This window comes from Eptatretus burgeri, chromosome 8 (genome assembly GCF_056783735.1).
Source record: "Eptatretus burgeri isolate ZD-2024b chromosome 8, Ebu_testis_v1, whole genome shotgun sequence".
Taxonomy (NCBI): Eukaryota; Metazoa; Chordata; class Myxini; order Myxiniformes; family Myxinidae; genus Eptatretus; species Eptatretus burgeri.
The window spans coordinates 69,249,919-69,265,495 of NC_140968.1; the positions used below are offsets into that span (position 1 = coordinate 69,249,919).

A 15,577-nucleotide genomic window follows, 5' to 3' on the forward strand; every position below is an offset into this window, starting at 1 on the left:
GGAGAAGAGGAAGGATTTCATATCTGAGGTGATGATGGATTCCATCACCTTGCTGATGATTGGGAGAAGGCTGATTGGTCTGTAGTTATAGGGATCTGTTTTTGCACCTTTTTTATGCAGGGCAGTGATGTTAGCAGATTTCCAAGCAGATGGCAGATGACCTTGGGCAAATGAGAGGGTGAAAAGAACAGAGAGAGGGTGAGCAAGAGCAGAAGAGCAGGCTTTGAGAACACGTGGGCTGATGCCGTCTGGACCGGTTGCAGAATCTGACTCGAGGTTTGAAAGCAAGCTCTCCACCTTGTCAGGAGAAAAGGATTGTTCTTTCCCATCCCCAACACCTTACCCTTGCTCAGGTTAAATTCCATCTGCCAATCTTTTGCTGTAACAACCCTTTCTCACTGCCTTGATGAATACTCCCAGCTTTTCGAAGAGATAATCTTCCCGTACTTTTATCGAAAAAATATATTTTTTTTGCGCTTCACTCTAATTTTATCATTTAGTTGTTTTTTTTCTTCATACAAGTCATATTTTCATTTATCTTTGCTGCTGCAGTCCTCAATCAATGGTGATTGCACTCGTCTTGACGGCCATGTTGGTATAGTTAACTGTACTCGTCTTGGCGGCCATGTTGGTATAGTTAACTGTACTCGTCTTGGCGGCCATGTTGGTATAGTTAACTGTACTCGTCTTGGCGGCCATGTTGGTATAATTAACTGTACTCGTCTTCGCGGCCATGTTGGTAGAATTAACTGTACTCGTCTTCGCGGCCATGTTGGTATAGTAAACTGTACTCGTCTTGCCAGCCATGTTGGTAGAATTAACTGTACTCGTTGAAATGAGAGCGAGAGAAGAACCTTCAGAGTTTAGGCTTTATTCCATTTGATTGGAGCCGCTTCTGCGGGCACACCGGGGAATACAGGTTCAGCTAGGAGTACATAAGCAGTAACGTATACATGTGCAATTAATCATTGCAGACTAAATCCGCATAAGCACGGAGTTCGATATAATCTCCATTCTCACCAGTCAATGAGCACCTTCAGTCAACGAGCATCAAGTGAACAGCCGATGTAAATGGCAATGCCCCGGGGACAATCACCCCGTGCCGCGGAGACCTCCCCTTATACGCGAGACGCACAACATGTGATCCCGCGTCATGTCCCTCAATTCACCTCAATTCACCACATTCTCCCCACCTTTAAAATGTAACTAGGGGCCCATCTTACACACCATGATTGCTTTAGCACTATAGGAGTATACATTTCAAGCAACGCGGACTAATAGGTCTACAGAAGCATACATGCCAAGCAGTGAGGATTATTTTGAGTTGTAGGAGCATGGAAATGAGCATCGATATATGATATAATGAGCATATAGGAGCATGAGCAGCGAGAATGCCGATAATCCCCTTTACAGATTGAGTCGTCGAGGGGGCCTTATTCGTCGACCTCTCCGGGAGTAAACGGCAGTTTCACTTGAGGGAGACTCCCGATCCTCTTGGTGAGCCTCGACTTGTGCCGGGGATGACTCCTCGATCGCTCTCGGGTGGAACGCGGCAGCCCCGTCGCCCGGTGGAGTTCCTGGGGGGGGAACACCTGGGGAGGGGATGTCAGAAGGAGGAGTGCCAGAAGGTGGTGTACCTGCGGGAGGAGTACCTGAGGGAGCCAGATGGCGAACCGACACAGTGGTCTCCCTGCCATCCGGGAGCCTGACATGAGCATACTCTGGATTAGTGTCAATGAGTTCGACCCCCTCCACCAGGGGTTCATACTTGCTTTGTCGTACCGGGCGTTTCATGAACACTGTTCCGGGATGGGTCAGCCAGTTGGGCACCGTTTGACCGTCAACATAACGTCGTTGGTGAGTAAACATACGTTCGTGAGGAGTTGCATTGGTGGACGTGCAGAGCAAAGAGCGTATGGAATTCAGAGCGTCGGGAAGAGTAACCTCCCACCGCTCGGGGCCCAGTCCTCTCGATTTCAGCGCCAGAGTTACGGCTTTCCAAATAACTCCATTATACCGCTCCACCTGCCCGTTTCCCTGCGGGTTGTAACCCGTCGTTCGACTAGTTGCTATGCCGAGCTCTAGTAGGAATTGTTTTAGCCCGGCCGACATGAAACACGGCCCTCTGTCTGAATGTATGTATGAAGGTTTCCCAAACATAGCGAAGAGGTCAGAGAGACATCTCACGACAGTGCCCGAGGTCATATCCGAGCACGGAAATGCGAAAGGGAACCTTGAATATTCATCAACAACGGTGAATATGTATCTGTTGTCTGTTTCGGTCGGCAGGGGCCCTTTGAAGTCAATGTTTAGTCTCTCGAAGGGGGAAGTGGCCTTGATCAGTCTGCCAGATGCCGCGCCATAGAATCTGGGTTTTAGTTCAGCACAAACAGGGCATGAAGCATTCATTTGTTTAATATCTTCAACAGAATAGGGAAGATTTTGTCTGCGTACGAAATGTGCCATCCTGGTTACCCCTGGGTGGCACAGAGACACATGGAGGTCTTGCAAAGCCCGACTGATTGTCGCCGAACAGTAGACCCGAGAGAAGGTATCTGCAGCAGGGTTTTCCTTCCCGGGCCGGTAAACAATGTCGTAACTGTAGCAAGCTAGGTCTATCTGCCATCTCATAATTTTTTCATTCTTAATTTTCCCGTTATTTTTCCCATCAAACATGAATGCCATGGATCGTTGGTCCGTAACGAGCGTGAAGTGGTTTCCCAGTAAATAATGTCTCCATTTCCGCAGCGCTTCGACGATGGCGTACGCTTCCTTCTCTATCGCTGAGTGTCTCCGCTCGCTTCCAGAGAGAGTTCTCGAGAAGAACGCGACGGGTCGCCCAGACTGATTAAGTGTAGCAGCTATGGCGTGATCTGAAGCGTCGGTTTCCACCACAAAGGGCACCGAGCTGTTGATCGATAAAACCACGGAATTACTGATATCATCCTTGAGGTTGTGGAAAGCTCTTACAACAGCGGCATCTGGTGGAAAGTTTTTGCAATGCACTAGGGGATGTATTTTCTCGGAGTATTGCGAAATCCATCTCGCATAGTAAGCGAACATGCCGATCACCCGGCGCATTGCCTGTAGGTCCTGAGGTGGTGGTAGCTCACGGAGCAGGCGCAATCATTCAGGATCAGGCTTAATTGTGCCGTCGGCTATTGTGTAGCCGAGAAGGTCAATTGACCTTGCCGAGAATATGCATTTCTCGTAGTTGAGAGTCAGATTATATTTTCTAGCAATGCTCAAGAATCTGTCCAGATTCCTATCATGTTCCCCCTGATCCCTACCACACACTGTGACATTGTCCACGTAAACAAAAGTGTCTTTGAGGTTTTCATCTGAGATGATGTCGTCCATAACCCGTTGGAAGCAAGCTACCCCATTCGTGACACCGAAAGGTATTCTCCTGAATTGGTAGAGGCGCCTCCCTGCCTGGAATGCGGTGTAAGGTTTGTCTTCCTCTCGGATGGGAATTTGATGATAGGCGCTTCGCAAATCGATGGTGCTGAATACCTTATAATTGACCACGCGTTCGACCATCTCGTCTATGCGCGGCAGGGGGTAGGCATCGAGTTGGGTAAAGTGATTGACCGTTTGGGAATAATCGACAACCATTCGTTTCTTATGGTTCTGACTGCTGGTTACTAACACCTGTGCGCGCCATGGCGAATCGCTCGGTTCTATAATTCCTTCTTCCAGTAATCGCTTGGTCAAATTCGGTCAAACCTCCGCGGTGGTCAAAGCATTTAAAATTAGACGAGGTTTGCTTCCTCCAAAGGGTATTTCGACGCTCGTGTGCTGCTTGAGGACATTATGACCCAGAATTACGTCTGTGCACAAATCACGAAGCACCAGTACCCTTACATCCCGATGCGTGTACCCTTTTACGTCCAATTCAACATTGCAGTACCCTCGTACGCGGGATTGTAGTGAGGTGGCGGCCATGCATACCGTATTGTCTGTCGGGTGGATTATCCATTTCCTGCCCTTCACTAGCGAGCTGTTGACGAAACTTTCAGAGCTACCGGTATCAATCAGTGCCTCAGCCATATGCCCGTTAATTCGTACGTTGATGATAGCCTTGGATAGATTCCCCGGGGAGGCTGCAGTTAATTTATTCTGCGAGTAGAGAGCCGCATAAGTGGGTTTATTTCTCCTTTGAGTAGATTTACATACCCTGGCATAATGCCCTTTCTTGTCGCAATTCATGCATGTGGCATCTCTGGCGGGACATTTTTGACGAGGATGCCTTTTGTACCCACAAAAGAAGCATTTACCAACCGGAGCAGTTGCTGAGGAGTTTGACGTGGCCTGGGTATCCGGCTCCTCGGGTGTTTCTCCATCCCCTATGTCAGGCTGTGTCTGTGCCAGTGGGGTTCCTTGGGTTCCCATCGTAGCAGCGTTCATTAGCAGCATCGGTGTCCCAAATGACTCAGATTGCTGCTGAGCCGTATCCATCGCTCGAGCCTGATCGACTACCTTGTCAAGAGTGGGTTGCGCTTTCTCTAGTAAGCGTTGCCGTATGTGGGCTGATCTGAGTCCTTGGATGAATGCCTCCCGTGTCGCTTCCTTTCGGTGTTCCTCGGTGCTTACGGCCCGGAAGCTGCAGTCTTTTCCCAGCTGTTTCAGAGCTTGCAGGAACTGATCGATTGTCTCCCCGGCTGCTTGCTTGCGTGTGTTGAGAAGATGTCGTATGTATACCTCGTTCTTGGGCTTCACGTAGAGCGCCTGCAGCACGTCGATCGCTGCTTCGTAGGTGTCACACTCCGAGAAGAGCCTGAATACACTGGGCGAGACATGATTCACGAGAGCGGCAAATTTGTCAGCTCCTTCCTCGATGATGGTCAGATAGTGTGAGAAGGAACAGAACCAATGTGACCATTTCATTTCTGCGTCAGTCGCGTTTGGGTCTGCGTCGAACCTCTCTGGTTTGTAGATCTTGTCCATCGTTGGTTGAGAGAGCCGAGAAAACCAAATGGAATAAATTGTAATGAGAGCGAGAGAAGAACCTTCAGAGTTTAGGCTTTATTCCATTTGATTGGAGCCGCTTCTGTGGGCACACCGGGGAATACAGGTTCAGCTCGGAGTACATAAGCAGTAACGTATACATGTGCGATTAATCATTGCAGACTATATCCGCGTAAGCACGGAGTTCGATATAATCTCCATTCTCACCAGTCAATGAGCACCTTCAGTCAACGAGCATCAAGTGAACAGCCGATGTAAATGGCAATGCCCCGGGGACAACCACTCGTGCCGCGGAGACCTCCCCTTATACGCGAGACGCACAACATGTGATCCCGCGTCATGTCCCTCAATTCACCACAGTCGTCTTCGCGGCCATGTTGGTATAGTTAACTGTACTCGTTTTGGCGGCCATGTTGGTATAGTTAACTGTACTCGTTTTGGCGGCCATGTTGGTATAGTTAACTGTACTCGTCTTGCCGGCCATGTTGGTATAATTAACTGTACTCGTCTTCGCGGCCATGTTGGTATAGTTAACTGTACTCGTTTTGGCGGCCATGTTGGTATAGTTAACTGTACTCGTCTTGCCGGCCATGTTGGTATAATTAACTGTACTCGTCTTCGCGGCCATGTTGGTATAGTTAACTGTACTCGTTTTGGCGGCCATGTTGCTATAGTTAACTGTACTCGTCTTGCCGGCCATGTTGGTATAGTTAACACCAATAGCGTGAAATTTCCTCGAATAATTGTTTTGTAATAAAAGAATCCTCCATCAGCAATCTTACACCGCATGTAATGAGTAAATGTTTATAAATTGTACTTCGTGTTGTTCTTGTTTGGAGGGCCTGATGCTGCTGGACAATTTCATCTGAGGAAAGCGGAGGTTACAAGACTCCCAGAAAGCTTTGCGCGTGTCCTTTCCCGCTCTCGCGGGTCTCCGCCATTGTTGTTCCTGAGTGCGTGAACAATCTGCTGCCATCTGGTCCGCTGAGCCGTACAATACGATCTTTACAGGTTTGTTGTGAGTATTACGAGGGGTATGTTTTATTTGATTGTGATATTTGACCAGTTTGTGTAATCCGCGAGTTGATTGGTTAATTTGTTTGTGGTAACCAGGCGAGTCGTGGTTTCTTCATGCCGTGTGATGTGGCCTTGCCTTGTGGAATGTTTTCGCAGCACGTTTGGAGTCGCAGCTCAGTTGTGCTGCCTCGCGAGTTGTGAATTGGACTTTTGTGGTTGTCTTTTGGATGTGGTACATTGAGGTGATGTGTGCACGGCCTTTGGTGTTTTGTATTTATCAGTTTGAAAATCATTCGCGAAACGATTTGAGGGCAGCAAGTTCATAACGTGGGAGCGGGTTAAAGGGGGACAGTTGGATAACAACACATGGACGGGTCGGTGAGCTGGGAGGAGGCAGGAGCGAGGATGGAGGGGGTGGCGACGGTTCCTGTAGATCGGTTAAACTAAAGTATGAGACATTGAAAGGGGGTTAAGGGAGTGGGTAGAGGTAGATCGTTTAAACTGGAGTCGAAGAGATTGAAAGGGGGAGAGGGTAGGGGTAGATCGGGTAAACTAGAGTAGAAGAGATTGAAAGGGGGTTAGGGGAGTGGGTAGGGGTAGATCGGGTAAACTAGAGTAGAAGAGATTGAAAGGGGGTTAGGGGAGTGGGTAGGGGTAGATCGGGTAAACTAGAGTAGAAGAGATTGAAAGTGGGTCTCGGGAGAGGGTATGGGTAGATCGGTTAAACTAGAGTGGAAGAGATTGAAAGGGGGTTAGGGGAGAGGGTAGAGGTAGATCGGGTAAACTAGAGTAGAAGAGATTGAAAGGGGGTTAGGGGAGAGGGTAGGGGTAGATCGGGTAAACTGGAGTAGAAGAGATTGAAAGGGGATTAGGGGAGTGGGTAGGGGTACATCGGGTAAACTGGAGTGGAAGAGATTGAAAGGGGGTTAGGGGAGAGGGTTGGGGTAGATCGGTTAAACTAGAGTGGAAGAGATTGAAAGGGAGAGAGGGTAGGGGTAGATCGGGTAAACTGGAGTAGAAGAGATTGAAAGGGGGTTAGGGGAGTGGGTAGGGGTACATCGGGTAAACTGGAGTGGAAGAGATTGAAAGGGGGTTAGGGGAGAGGGTTGGGGTAGATTGGTTAAACTAGAGTGGAAGAGATTGAAAGGGGGTTAGGGGAGTGACTAGAGGCAGATCGGTTAAACTGGAGTAGAAGAGATTGAAAGGGAGAGAGGGTAGGGGTAGATCGGTTAAACGAGAGTAGAAGAGATTGAAAGGGGGTGAGGGGAGTGGGTTGGGGTAGATCGGGTAAACTCGAGTATGAGATTGATATGAAAGGGGTGGGGGGTTTTGTTTTTTAACGTGAAGAAGGTTATGTTTTCACCCTTTTCTCTCTGTCTGTGTGCAGGATATCTCAAAAAGTTGTGGATGGATCCGGATGAAATTTTGTGGACAGGTTGAGTGTGTGATATGGACGAACTGATTAGATTTTGGTGAAGATCTGAATGCGTATCTGGATACGAGAATTATTTGATTTTTGAAGTGATTCTTCACCATTGAGAGATTGAGCCAAAAATTGTATTGCACAATATCTCAAAGTTGTGGACGGATTTGGATGAAACTTGGTGGAAACGGATGTGTGACAAGGAAGAATTGATTCGATTTTGATGAAGATCCAGATCTGGATACGATAATTATTTAATTTCAAAAGTGATTCTTCACCATTGAGAGTTTGGGCCAAAAAACGATATAGGACTGTCTGGCATGATATTTCAAAAATGTATTTGGCCCGATATGTTCTCGTAGGTCAGACATTACGTGGCGGAGGTATGTGCTCTATCGAGTGCCCTTCCAGTTTTTTCTGTCCTCACTATCCATGGGCTGATACCTTCCACCATCTCATAAAAGAATGCCAGCTGCATCCTCTGGAAGTTAGCTTAACAGCACTCAGATTCCACGGCCAAGTAAAACGCCCCCCGTCCCCCCCCCCCATTCCACCCAGGGCTTTTACCTACAGCTACTTCTTTCTTCTGGCACGCCATTGGCGATGTACGAGCACTCGTGCTGAACCAGCAGGGCACAGAGCTTTCACCCTTTTCATGCTCTCCCTGCATTTCTTTAAAAATTTTGTTTTCCGACAATAGTGTCATTGGAAGTTGCGTCGTATGCGGCAGTGTACGCCAAAATGAGATTGTCCAATATTCATCACTGGCTCCGTCTTTTTGTGTCGTGGCTTAAGGCTTAAGGTCTGCTTGCTCACCAGGAACAGGTCGGTGCTTGGTAAACTTGTAGCTTACCAGCTTGATTCTGGTATTGCTCCAACCCTCCCATCTCTCTGCCTAACCCTTGCCTCTCCAGGTCGCACGTATCAAAATACCCTTTCCTTGTTACTCTCCCCAAATCTGCACCCTATTCTAAGTTCACTTCCATTCCTTCATGTACTCCTCTGGCCTGGCATGTGGAACAGTCTTGCTGATTCTGTTATCTCGAGCTCTTCTCAACGATTTAAAATTCGCCCCTCCACCATCATCTCGTATCTCCAATTTCCACAACTGAACTTCATTACACCTAAAGTCTTTATTTCCACTCTCATTCTGGAGCTCTTCTTGTGTTGTGGTGCATCGTTTGTTGTCCCACTGTCTTCCTTTTGCCTCATTTTGTTTGTCCATCCATTACTCCCTTTCTTTTTGTTCTTCCTTGAGCCTCAATACCTGTACTTGTACCAAAAATGACATCAGGCACCATTTGAGAGCAGATCTGAGATCATGGTACAACCAAGAGGTTGTCACATTATGGAGCTTGAGAGCTCCAGAGACTGCACCTCTTCAGAGGTTTGGCTGGAGAAGTGAACGAGCGGTTTGACTCCAGATTGCCAGTGAGGTGTTGATATCACTACGTAGTTTGTTTTGGAATTTTAACTCTTATTTAGTCATATTCCTTCTTGCAGCTGTGCTCTGAAGTGTGGCTGATTCTGATCGAAAATGGCACCGAAACGTAACAACGTTGTACCAAATGGCCATTTTCACAAGGATTGGCAACGCCGGGTTCGAACTTGGTTCAATCAACCTGCTCGCAAGAAGCGCAGGTCAGTTGTATGGTTTGATTTCACCTTCCCCCTCATGCATCGTATAACTAGTGTGAGTACGGCAAGCATTCCTTAATCGCCTTCATCCCCCTGGCATTTGTATGAGCCCACGATTCTTGCTGCTCGTGCTATCTCGAGGTCTTCTTTCTCACCTCACACAGGCACAATAAAAGGGTGGCAAAGGCACGTCGCATAGCTCCACGCCCTGTGGCTGGTCCTCTGCGGCCTGTCGTACGCTGTCCGACTTTGCGCTACCATAAGAAGGTCCGTGCTGGCCGTGGCTTTACACTGGCAGAATTGAAGGTGAGGATACGGAGGGACTCACCCTTACACAATCTACAGATGGTGATCAAAGCAAAATATTGCAAATCCACGACCTTACAGCAACAAATGAAAACTTAGTACATTGTTCGACCTGAGGCTTATCAACGAAGAGCCCATTCCATTAACTTTTTGAATGGCCTCAGATGACCCTTGAAACGAAATTGCTGACCATCCATCACAGGTCAAGGTCATCACAAGGAAGAATTAATCAGAAGTTGAGCTCCCCTGATTGTTATGCGACAGTTCACAAAATCATGAGACGTCATGAAATTTGAGACTTTTACTTGGGTAATCATTTATTTTTCGAGTCATTTGTTTTCTGTGATTTTTTTTTTTTCATAGCGAAGCTTGTGTTTGCATCATTGTATCGTTTCATGAATTGCAAGGTAGTCCATAGCCAAATTCATGTCGTATATGGGATTTGAACCTGGGCTCTGAGCCACCAGCCAGTTTTTCACTAATACCCTTGAAAAAAATGCCACTTGGACGTGCTCAAATAGAGGGTGTTTGTCACGACCATCTACCATAATGCTTTTATACTCTGCATTCTCGTTGGTCAATAATATTTGGGTACACTTACTTCAGCCTCCCATTCGGTGAGTTGGTGCTTAACTCTGCAAAGCAAGAGGATGAACATTTCAAAGTCTTAACTCTAAACCCACTGCTTTGTGTGGTGCAAAATATTTCAGCAAAGTTTTTAAGAAGCCGCCCGCCCAGATACCGACCTAACGCAGCTACCTTTGAGGCAGTGATGAGGCTTCTTTGATCATCTGCTGATCTGCAAATTGATTGTTTTTTGCGTTTGCATTTACTTATTATTCCCCACCCCAAGCAGCTCTCCCGTACCAGACCGAGTTTCGGTCACCTACTTCGACTGCTTTACCTTGCTGGTGCACTTTAGCCCCTGATCTTGAATCTCATGTCAAGATGCATTAAGCCGAAACAGGTCCGAGCATGCACTGCCAAAGCTTTCCAAATTTGATCTGTGAAAAAAGTAAAAGCTCCATTTCAAATGGTGGAACCTGGAAAGGAGAGTCACCAGGCATTCTCCAAATGTTTCCTCATCCGGCAGGAAGCCATCTTGACAAAATTGGAATGTGACAGGTTTTCTTTGCAATGCAGGCAGTTTGAAGATGGAGCCTGATTTTGAGATTGTCCTTCAACTCTTCTGCAAAAAGGTTGGATTGGTTTCTATCGTCGATCCACATCAAATACCACATAACAAAGTGAAGCCATGTTTTTTGAAACTTACAAATTAAAAATTAAAAGCTGAAATGTTTTGCATGAATAAGTATTTAACCCCCTGAGTCAGTACTTTGTAGAAGCGCCTTTGGCAGCGATTATAGCTTCGAGTCTTCTTGGGTATGTTTGGATGAGCTTTTCACATCTGGATTTGGGGATTTTCTCCCATTCTTCCTTACAGATTTGCTCAAGCTCTGTCAAGTTATATGGGGAGTGTCGGTGAACAGCAATCTTCAAGTCTTTCCACAGATTCTCAATGGGATTCAGGTCTTGGCTTTGGCTGGACCACTCAAGGACTTCCACATTTTTGTTGTGAAGCCATTCCACCGTTACTTTGGCTCTATGCTTGATGTCATTGTCCTGTTGCAATGTAAATCTTTGCTGCAGTCAAAGGTGTTTTGCACTCTGAAGCAGGTTCTCCTCAAGTATTTGTCTGTATTTGGCTCCATTCATTGTTCCCTTTATCCTTATAGGTCTCGCAGTCCCTGTTGCTGAAAAGCATCCCCATAGCATGATGCTGTGCCCACCATGCTTCATGGTAGGGATGGTATTAGATGGGCGATTAACCGTTTTGTGATGTACGTGCTGTCATGTTACTTTTTCTCAGGAGTGGCTTCCATCTGGCCTCTGCTGCAGAGACTGTCCTTCCGGCATGTTCTCCCATCTCAGCCAAGGAACTAGTTCTGTCAGAGTGATCATTGGGTTCATGGTCGCCTCCCTGACCAAGGTCCATCTTGCCCGGTTGCTAAGTTTGGTCGGACGGCCAGCTCCAGGATGAGTCTGGCTTGTTCCATTTCCGAATGATGGAGTTCACTGTGCTCTAGCGAACTTGCAACACTCTACAAATTGTTTTATACCCTTCCCCAGATCTATGCCTCCTCACAATTCTATCTCGGAATTCTACAGATAGTTTCTTGGCCTTCATGGTGGAGTATCTGCTCTGACATGCACTGTCAACTGTGGGACCTTGTATAGAAAGGTGTTTCTTTCTAAATCATGTCCATTCAATTGAGTTGGCCACATATGGACTCCAATCAAGTTGTGGAGATATCTCAAGGATGATCAAAGGAAATTGGATGTACCCAAGCTCAATTTGGAGTGTCATAACAAAAGGGGCTGAATACTCATCGACTCAAGATATTTCAGCTTTTCATTTTTAATTTATTTGTAAAAAAATTCTATTAAAATTCTATTTCATTTTATTTTATTACATTATGGGGTATTATGTGTAGATCAGCGACAAAAAAATCTCAATTTAATCCCTTTTAAATTCAGACTGCCACACGACAAAATCTGAAAAAGTCAAGGGGTGTCAATACTTTCTCAATGCACTGTATGTATGACTGCGCTAAGCCTGACCTTTACGCCGGTGTATTATTCATGACTGACTGGAAAAACCTTTATCTCTTTGCTGATGACTCCACCATCTGCCATACCATCGGTCATCCCTCAGATCAGCAAGCAGCAGCTTCTTCACTCTCTGCAGATCTGGATAAAATCACAAGCTGGTCCAACACGTGGAACATGTCATTCAATCCTGACAAATCTCACTCTCACTATGTCTCTCTGAAAGCACCATGTGGAACACCCCTTCCCCTCCCCCCCCCATCTACTTTCTCCACAATCCTGTTGAAGTCCTTTTCATTCAAGCCTCAGGGTCTCACAATCGTACATGATTGTTCCTGTGAGAGCCACATTTCCAAGCTTCACGCTGTGGAAACCAAGGCATTTCGGATCATTGGTATCTCCCTCGAAGGGGCTGAGTCTTTGGGTCTCACTCTCTCATTGCAGGCAGGTCGGTGGTCTTTCTGTCTTCTACCGTCTGCTCTCTGGCCTTGCCCCCCCCGGTTCTGTCTGAGATATGTGCCCCCAAATTTCTGCTGGGTGCTCAAGGTCTTCCAGCAGCCACCTTCTGGTAAAGCCACCAAAATCAATATTCACTCTTTCATTCCTATTTTGTTCCCCCCCCCCCCCGCCTTTGGAACAAACTCCCACATTCTCTTCAAGCCCACTTTTCCCTCCAGGTCTTCAAAACAGAACAGAACATATATATATATGTATATATATATATATATATATATATATATATATATATATATATATATATATATATATATATATATATATATATATATATATATGTATATATGTATAGACATACATATCACCACGATCTCTTATTTTCCCCCATCCAAAACCACAATCTTTTCTACCCCCGCTAATCCACCCCAAACCCACCTCCTTCACATACATTCCCTGCTTTCCTTCCTGAAAGTCCCTGTCATTTCCATCTTGTTTACCCCATGTACCCCAACCCATCCCTCTCCCTTCCACAGATATCCTCATGTCTCTGTTCCACACTGTTTTTTTTCCTTCCCTCTCCTACCACTTTCTTGTCTCCTGCTCCCCTTGTACATTCTGTCTTCGCTCTCATACGAGCCTTGACTGCATACAAAAAAATCAAACCAAAAAAAAGACTGAGTGGCGGTGTATTATTTCCGAAACCACTTCTGAAAACTGCTAACCAGCCGTACACACATTGTTTGCCCAAGTCTCCCTCTATCTTGACCTTCAACTCTGCTGTTGGTGTTTTCCCCCCCTCTCTTGACCGCTCCTTCTGCATGTGTCCTTTAGTGTTGTTACATCCTGATCCGTTCAGTGTACTAGCTTTTCCATGAGCCTCGACGATGTATACCAATTTGCCTATGTTTCTTAATTATTGGTGCGTTGACAATTGTTAGAGTAGTACAATATTCCCTTTGTCTTGACTGCAAAGTTGATCACGATTACTGGCACGACAGCAGACAGATAAGCAGTCCACTTAAAATCCATTTTATTGTAGTTTCTCTTATTTTTGAAGTAAGAAATACAAATTTTTCTGGTTGTCCGGCCGTACGTGCGTCCCTAATAGGTTTTCATACCCGCGATAACTTAAGAACGGCTGAAAGGATTTAAATCAACCTTAGTGCAAATATGTATAATGATGTAAAGATGAACTGATTAGGTTATGGAGTCAAAAGGTCACATCATGTCTGTTAAAAATTATGTTACCATGCTAACTTGTGAACCAGTGATGTGATCTTGACCAAACTTGTTATAAGTTTCCAGTATGATGCAAAGGTGAACTGATTAGATGCTGGCATCAAGAGGTCACAGGTCAGAGCAAAATAGGTTTTCGTTACCACGACGATTTAAGAAGGGCTGAAGAGATCCAAGTCAAATTTTGTACAAGTATGTACAATGATGTATGCATGAACTGATCAGATTATGGGGTCAAGAGGTCAAAGGTCATGTCAGGTAAAAATGTGATATTTGATAGCTGAAGGGATTTTAATCAAACTTGGTATAAGTATGTATAATGATGCGATTATGTGGGTGTAGGCATATCTGTCGACGTCATGTGACGTGACGTTGGTGCTGTTCTAGTTTATTTTGAAATGATACTTGTGAAAAGCAATTGCAATTGTTGTTGTTTGTTTTTTTTTTTGTTTGTCCCCCCCCCCCCGCCCCATTCAAGCAAAATTGATTTTTTTTTGATTGAAAATGGAATTCCTGAAACATGCTTGGATTTTTGCAGCAAGCTTTGAAATTTTAATGGATGCTACGGTCTGGTGGAGTCAATATGGCGTGTTGTGGTGCAGGCTGCGGGGATACATCGCCGTTTTGCTCCGACAATCGGTATCGCGGTGGATTTTCGCAGACGTAATCGCTCGTCCGAGGCCTTGCAGGAGAATGTGCAGCGTCTTAAACTCTACAGGTCAAGCCTTATCCTGTTTCCAAGAAAGTCCTCGAGGCCAGCGAAAACGGACAGCTCGGTAAATGCTCACTCGTCGTGTCCCATCTACGTGCTCTGTTTGTCCGTCTGCACTCGGCGCTCTTAATTTATTTGTTTTTGACTTTATATTATCTTGTTAAGTGCGTTGGCACATTTTCCTGTTTAAAGTTGCCACATCAATAACTTGTTGCAATTTATCTTTTTTTTGTGTGTGTTTAAGTGCTTCCTGTGTGCTCTGTACATTTATTATATATTTTTTGCAATTCTTCATATTCCAGTTGGAGGAGCAGAAAATTGCTTCACAGCTGAAGGGACCCCTCTACAAAATTGGCACGGTACGTACTGTGCATCCATTCCTGGTCGCATTCCACCTGTGCCCTCCGCGCGTCAGCAAGCAAAGTCTGTTTTGTTGTTTAATTTTGTCTCCTGCATCGCTTACAACAATGTGACCTGATGAAACGTAACCACCTGTGAGAGCATTCTCCTTTTGACTGTCTGTGACAATTTGAGCGATTTTACTGCCAGGGTCGAGTGATGACAAATTCTCCGGAATCTCTGTAATTCTGCATTGATGAGACTCCAGAACCCATTGTGTCTGACGGCCCAAAGGCAGATGCAGACTTTGCATTTCCTTTAGAGGCCAACTTTATATTGTGTGTGTGTGTGTGTGTGTGTGTGTGTGGTGTGCGATTTGCTTCAAATTATTTATTTTTAACTGACATACCTCCCCAACTGACCTGACCCCAACAAAATGCCATGCCATACCCCAACCCCATTTTCTATTTGGGGTTTTTTTTTTGTCCTTATTGAAAAGATTTATTCAATGATGTTTTGGTACCTCAGCAGCTCATTGTCCTCCAAACAAAGTTGTTGTCTTTAACTCACAACAGGGTACATGTACCATCATTTGCATCAAAACTATTTCCTCATTTGAAAATTTCCTTTGCTTTAGCAAAGTGTGATTTGCGAACTGCTTCCCCTCCCCCAAACTCCCAACCCCTACTTCCCCCTTTTTTACTGCTAAAGTTATTGACTGACCCCTATTCTAAATTGTTGCTTTATTTGAGCACAGGTAACAAATGTAGCACTTTTAACCGTACGATGTGATCGCTTGAATTGAAGTCCAAAACTCCAGTCATGATCCACGAGGTCCATGTGCCGAAAAAGAAAACAACCTGACAGTC

The 15,577-nt window shown here is 45.7% G+C and overlaps 2 protein-coding genes and 1 long non-coding RNA gene across 4 annotated transcripts in view; 2 read left to right on the forward strand and 1 right to left on the reverse strand.

Moving 5' to 3' along the window:
• Positions 1 to 3,146: 3,146 nt before the first annotated feature.
• LOC147021973 (uncharacterized) lies at positions 3,147 to 5,390 on the reverse strand. Its single transcript, XM_085892467.1, has 2 exons — positions 5,179 to 5,390; positions 3,147 to 5,053 (listed from the first exon to the last, which is right to left on the reverse strand). The coding sequence occupies exon 2, from the start codon at positions 4,948 to 4,950 to the stop codon at positions 3,724 to 3,726; it is 1,227 nt and encodes a 408-aa protein (XP_085748593.1). The 5' UTR covers positions 4,951 to 5,053; positions 5,179 to 5,390; the 3' UTR covers positions 3,147 to 3,723.
• Positions 5,391 to 5,714: 324 nt separating this feature from the next.
• The window catches only part of RPL13 (ribosomal protein L13), an 11,689-nt gene continuing 1,826 nt past the window's right edge, over positions 5,715 to 15,577 (forward strand). Inside the window, exons 1-5 of one of the 2 annotated variants that reach the window (XM_085892468.1) lie at positions 5,715 to 5,982; positions 8,915 to 9,052; positions 9,214 to 9,355; positions 14,260 to 14,433; positions 14,672 to 14,728. In XM_085892468.1, coding sequence (XP_085748594.1) covers positions 8,949 to 9,052; positions 9,214 to 9,355; positions 14,260 to 14,433; positions 14,672 to 14,728 — 477 coding nt within the window. In that variant the 5' untranslated portion in view covers positions 5,715 to 5,982; positions 8,915 to 8,948. Of the gene's footprint in view, positions 5,990 to 8,914; positions 9,053 to 9,213; positions 9,356 to 14,259; positions 14,434 to 14,671; positions 14,729 to 15,577 lie in introns of both variants that reach the window. The other variant, XM_085892469.1, reaches the window with a different exon arrangement.
• On the forward strand, positions 9,362 to 11,962 carry LOC147021975 (uncharacterized). Its single transcript, XR_015061025.1, has 2 exons — positions 9,362 to 10,554; positions 10,800 to 11,962. It is a non-coding gene; the product is annotated as an uncharacterized LOC147021975 (long non-coding RNA).

Coding starts and splice junctions, on each gene's coding strand:
- LOC147021973 (XM_085892467.1), bottom strand. CDS start 4,950: ATGGACAAGATCTACAAACCAGAGAGGTTCGACGCAGACCCAAACGCG.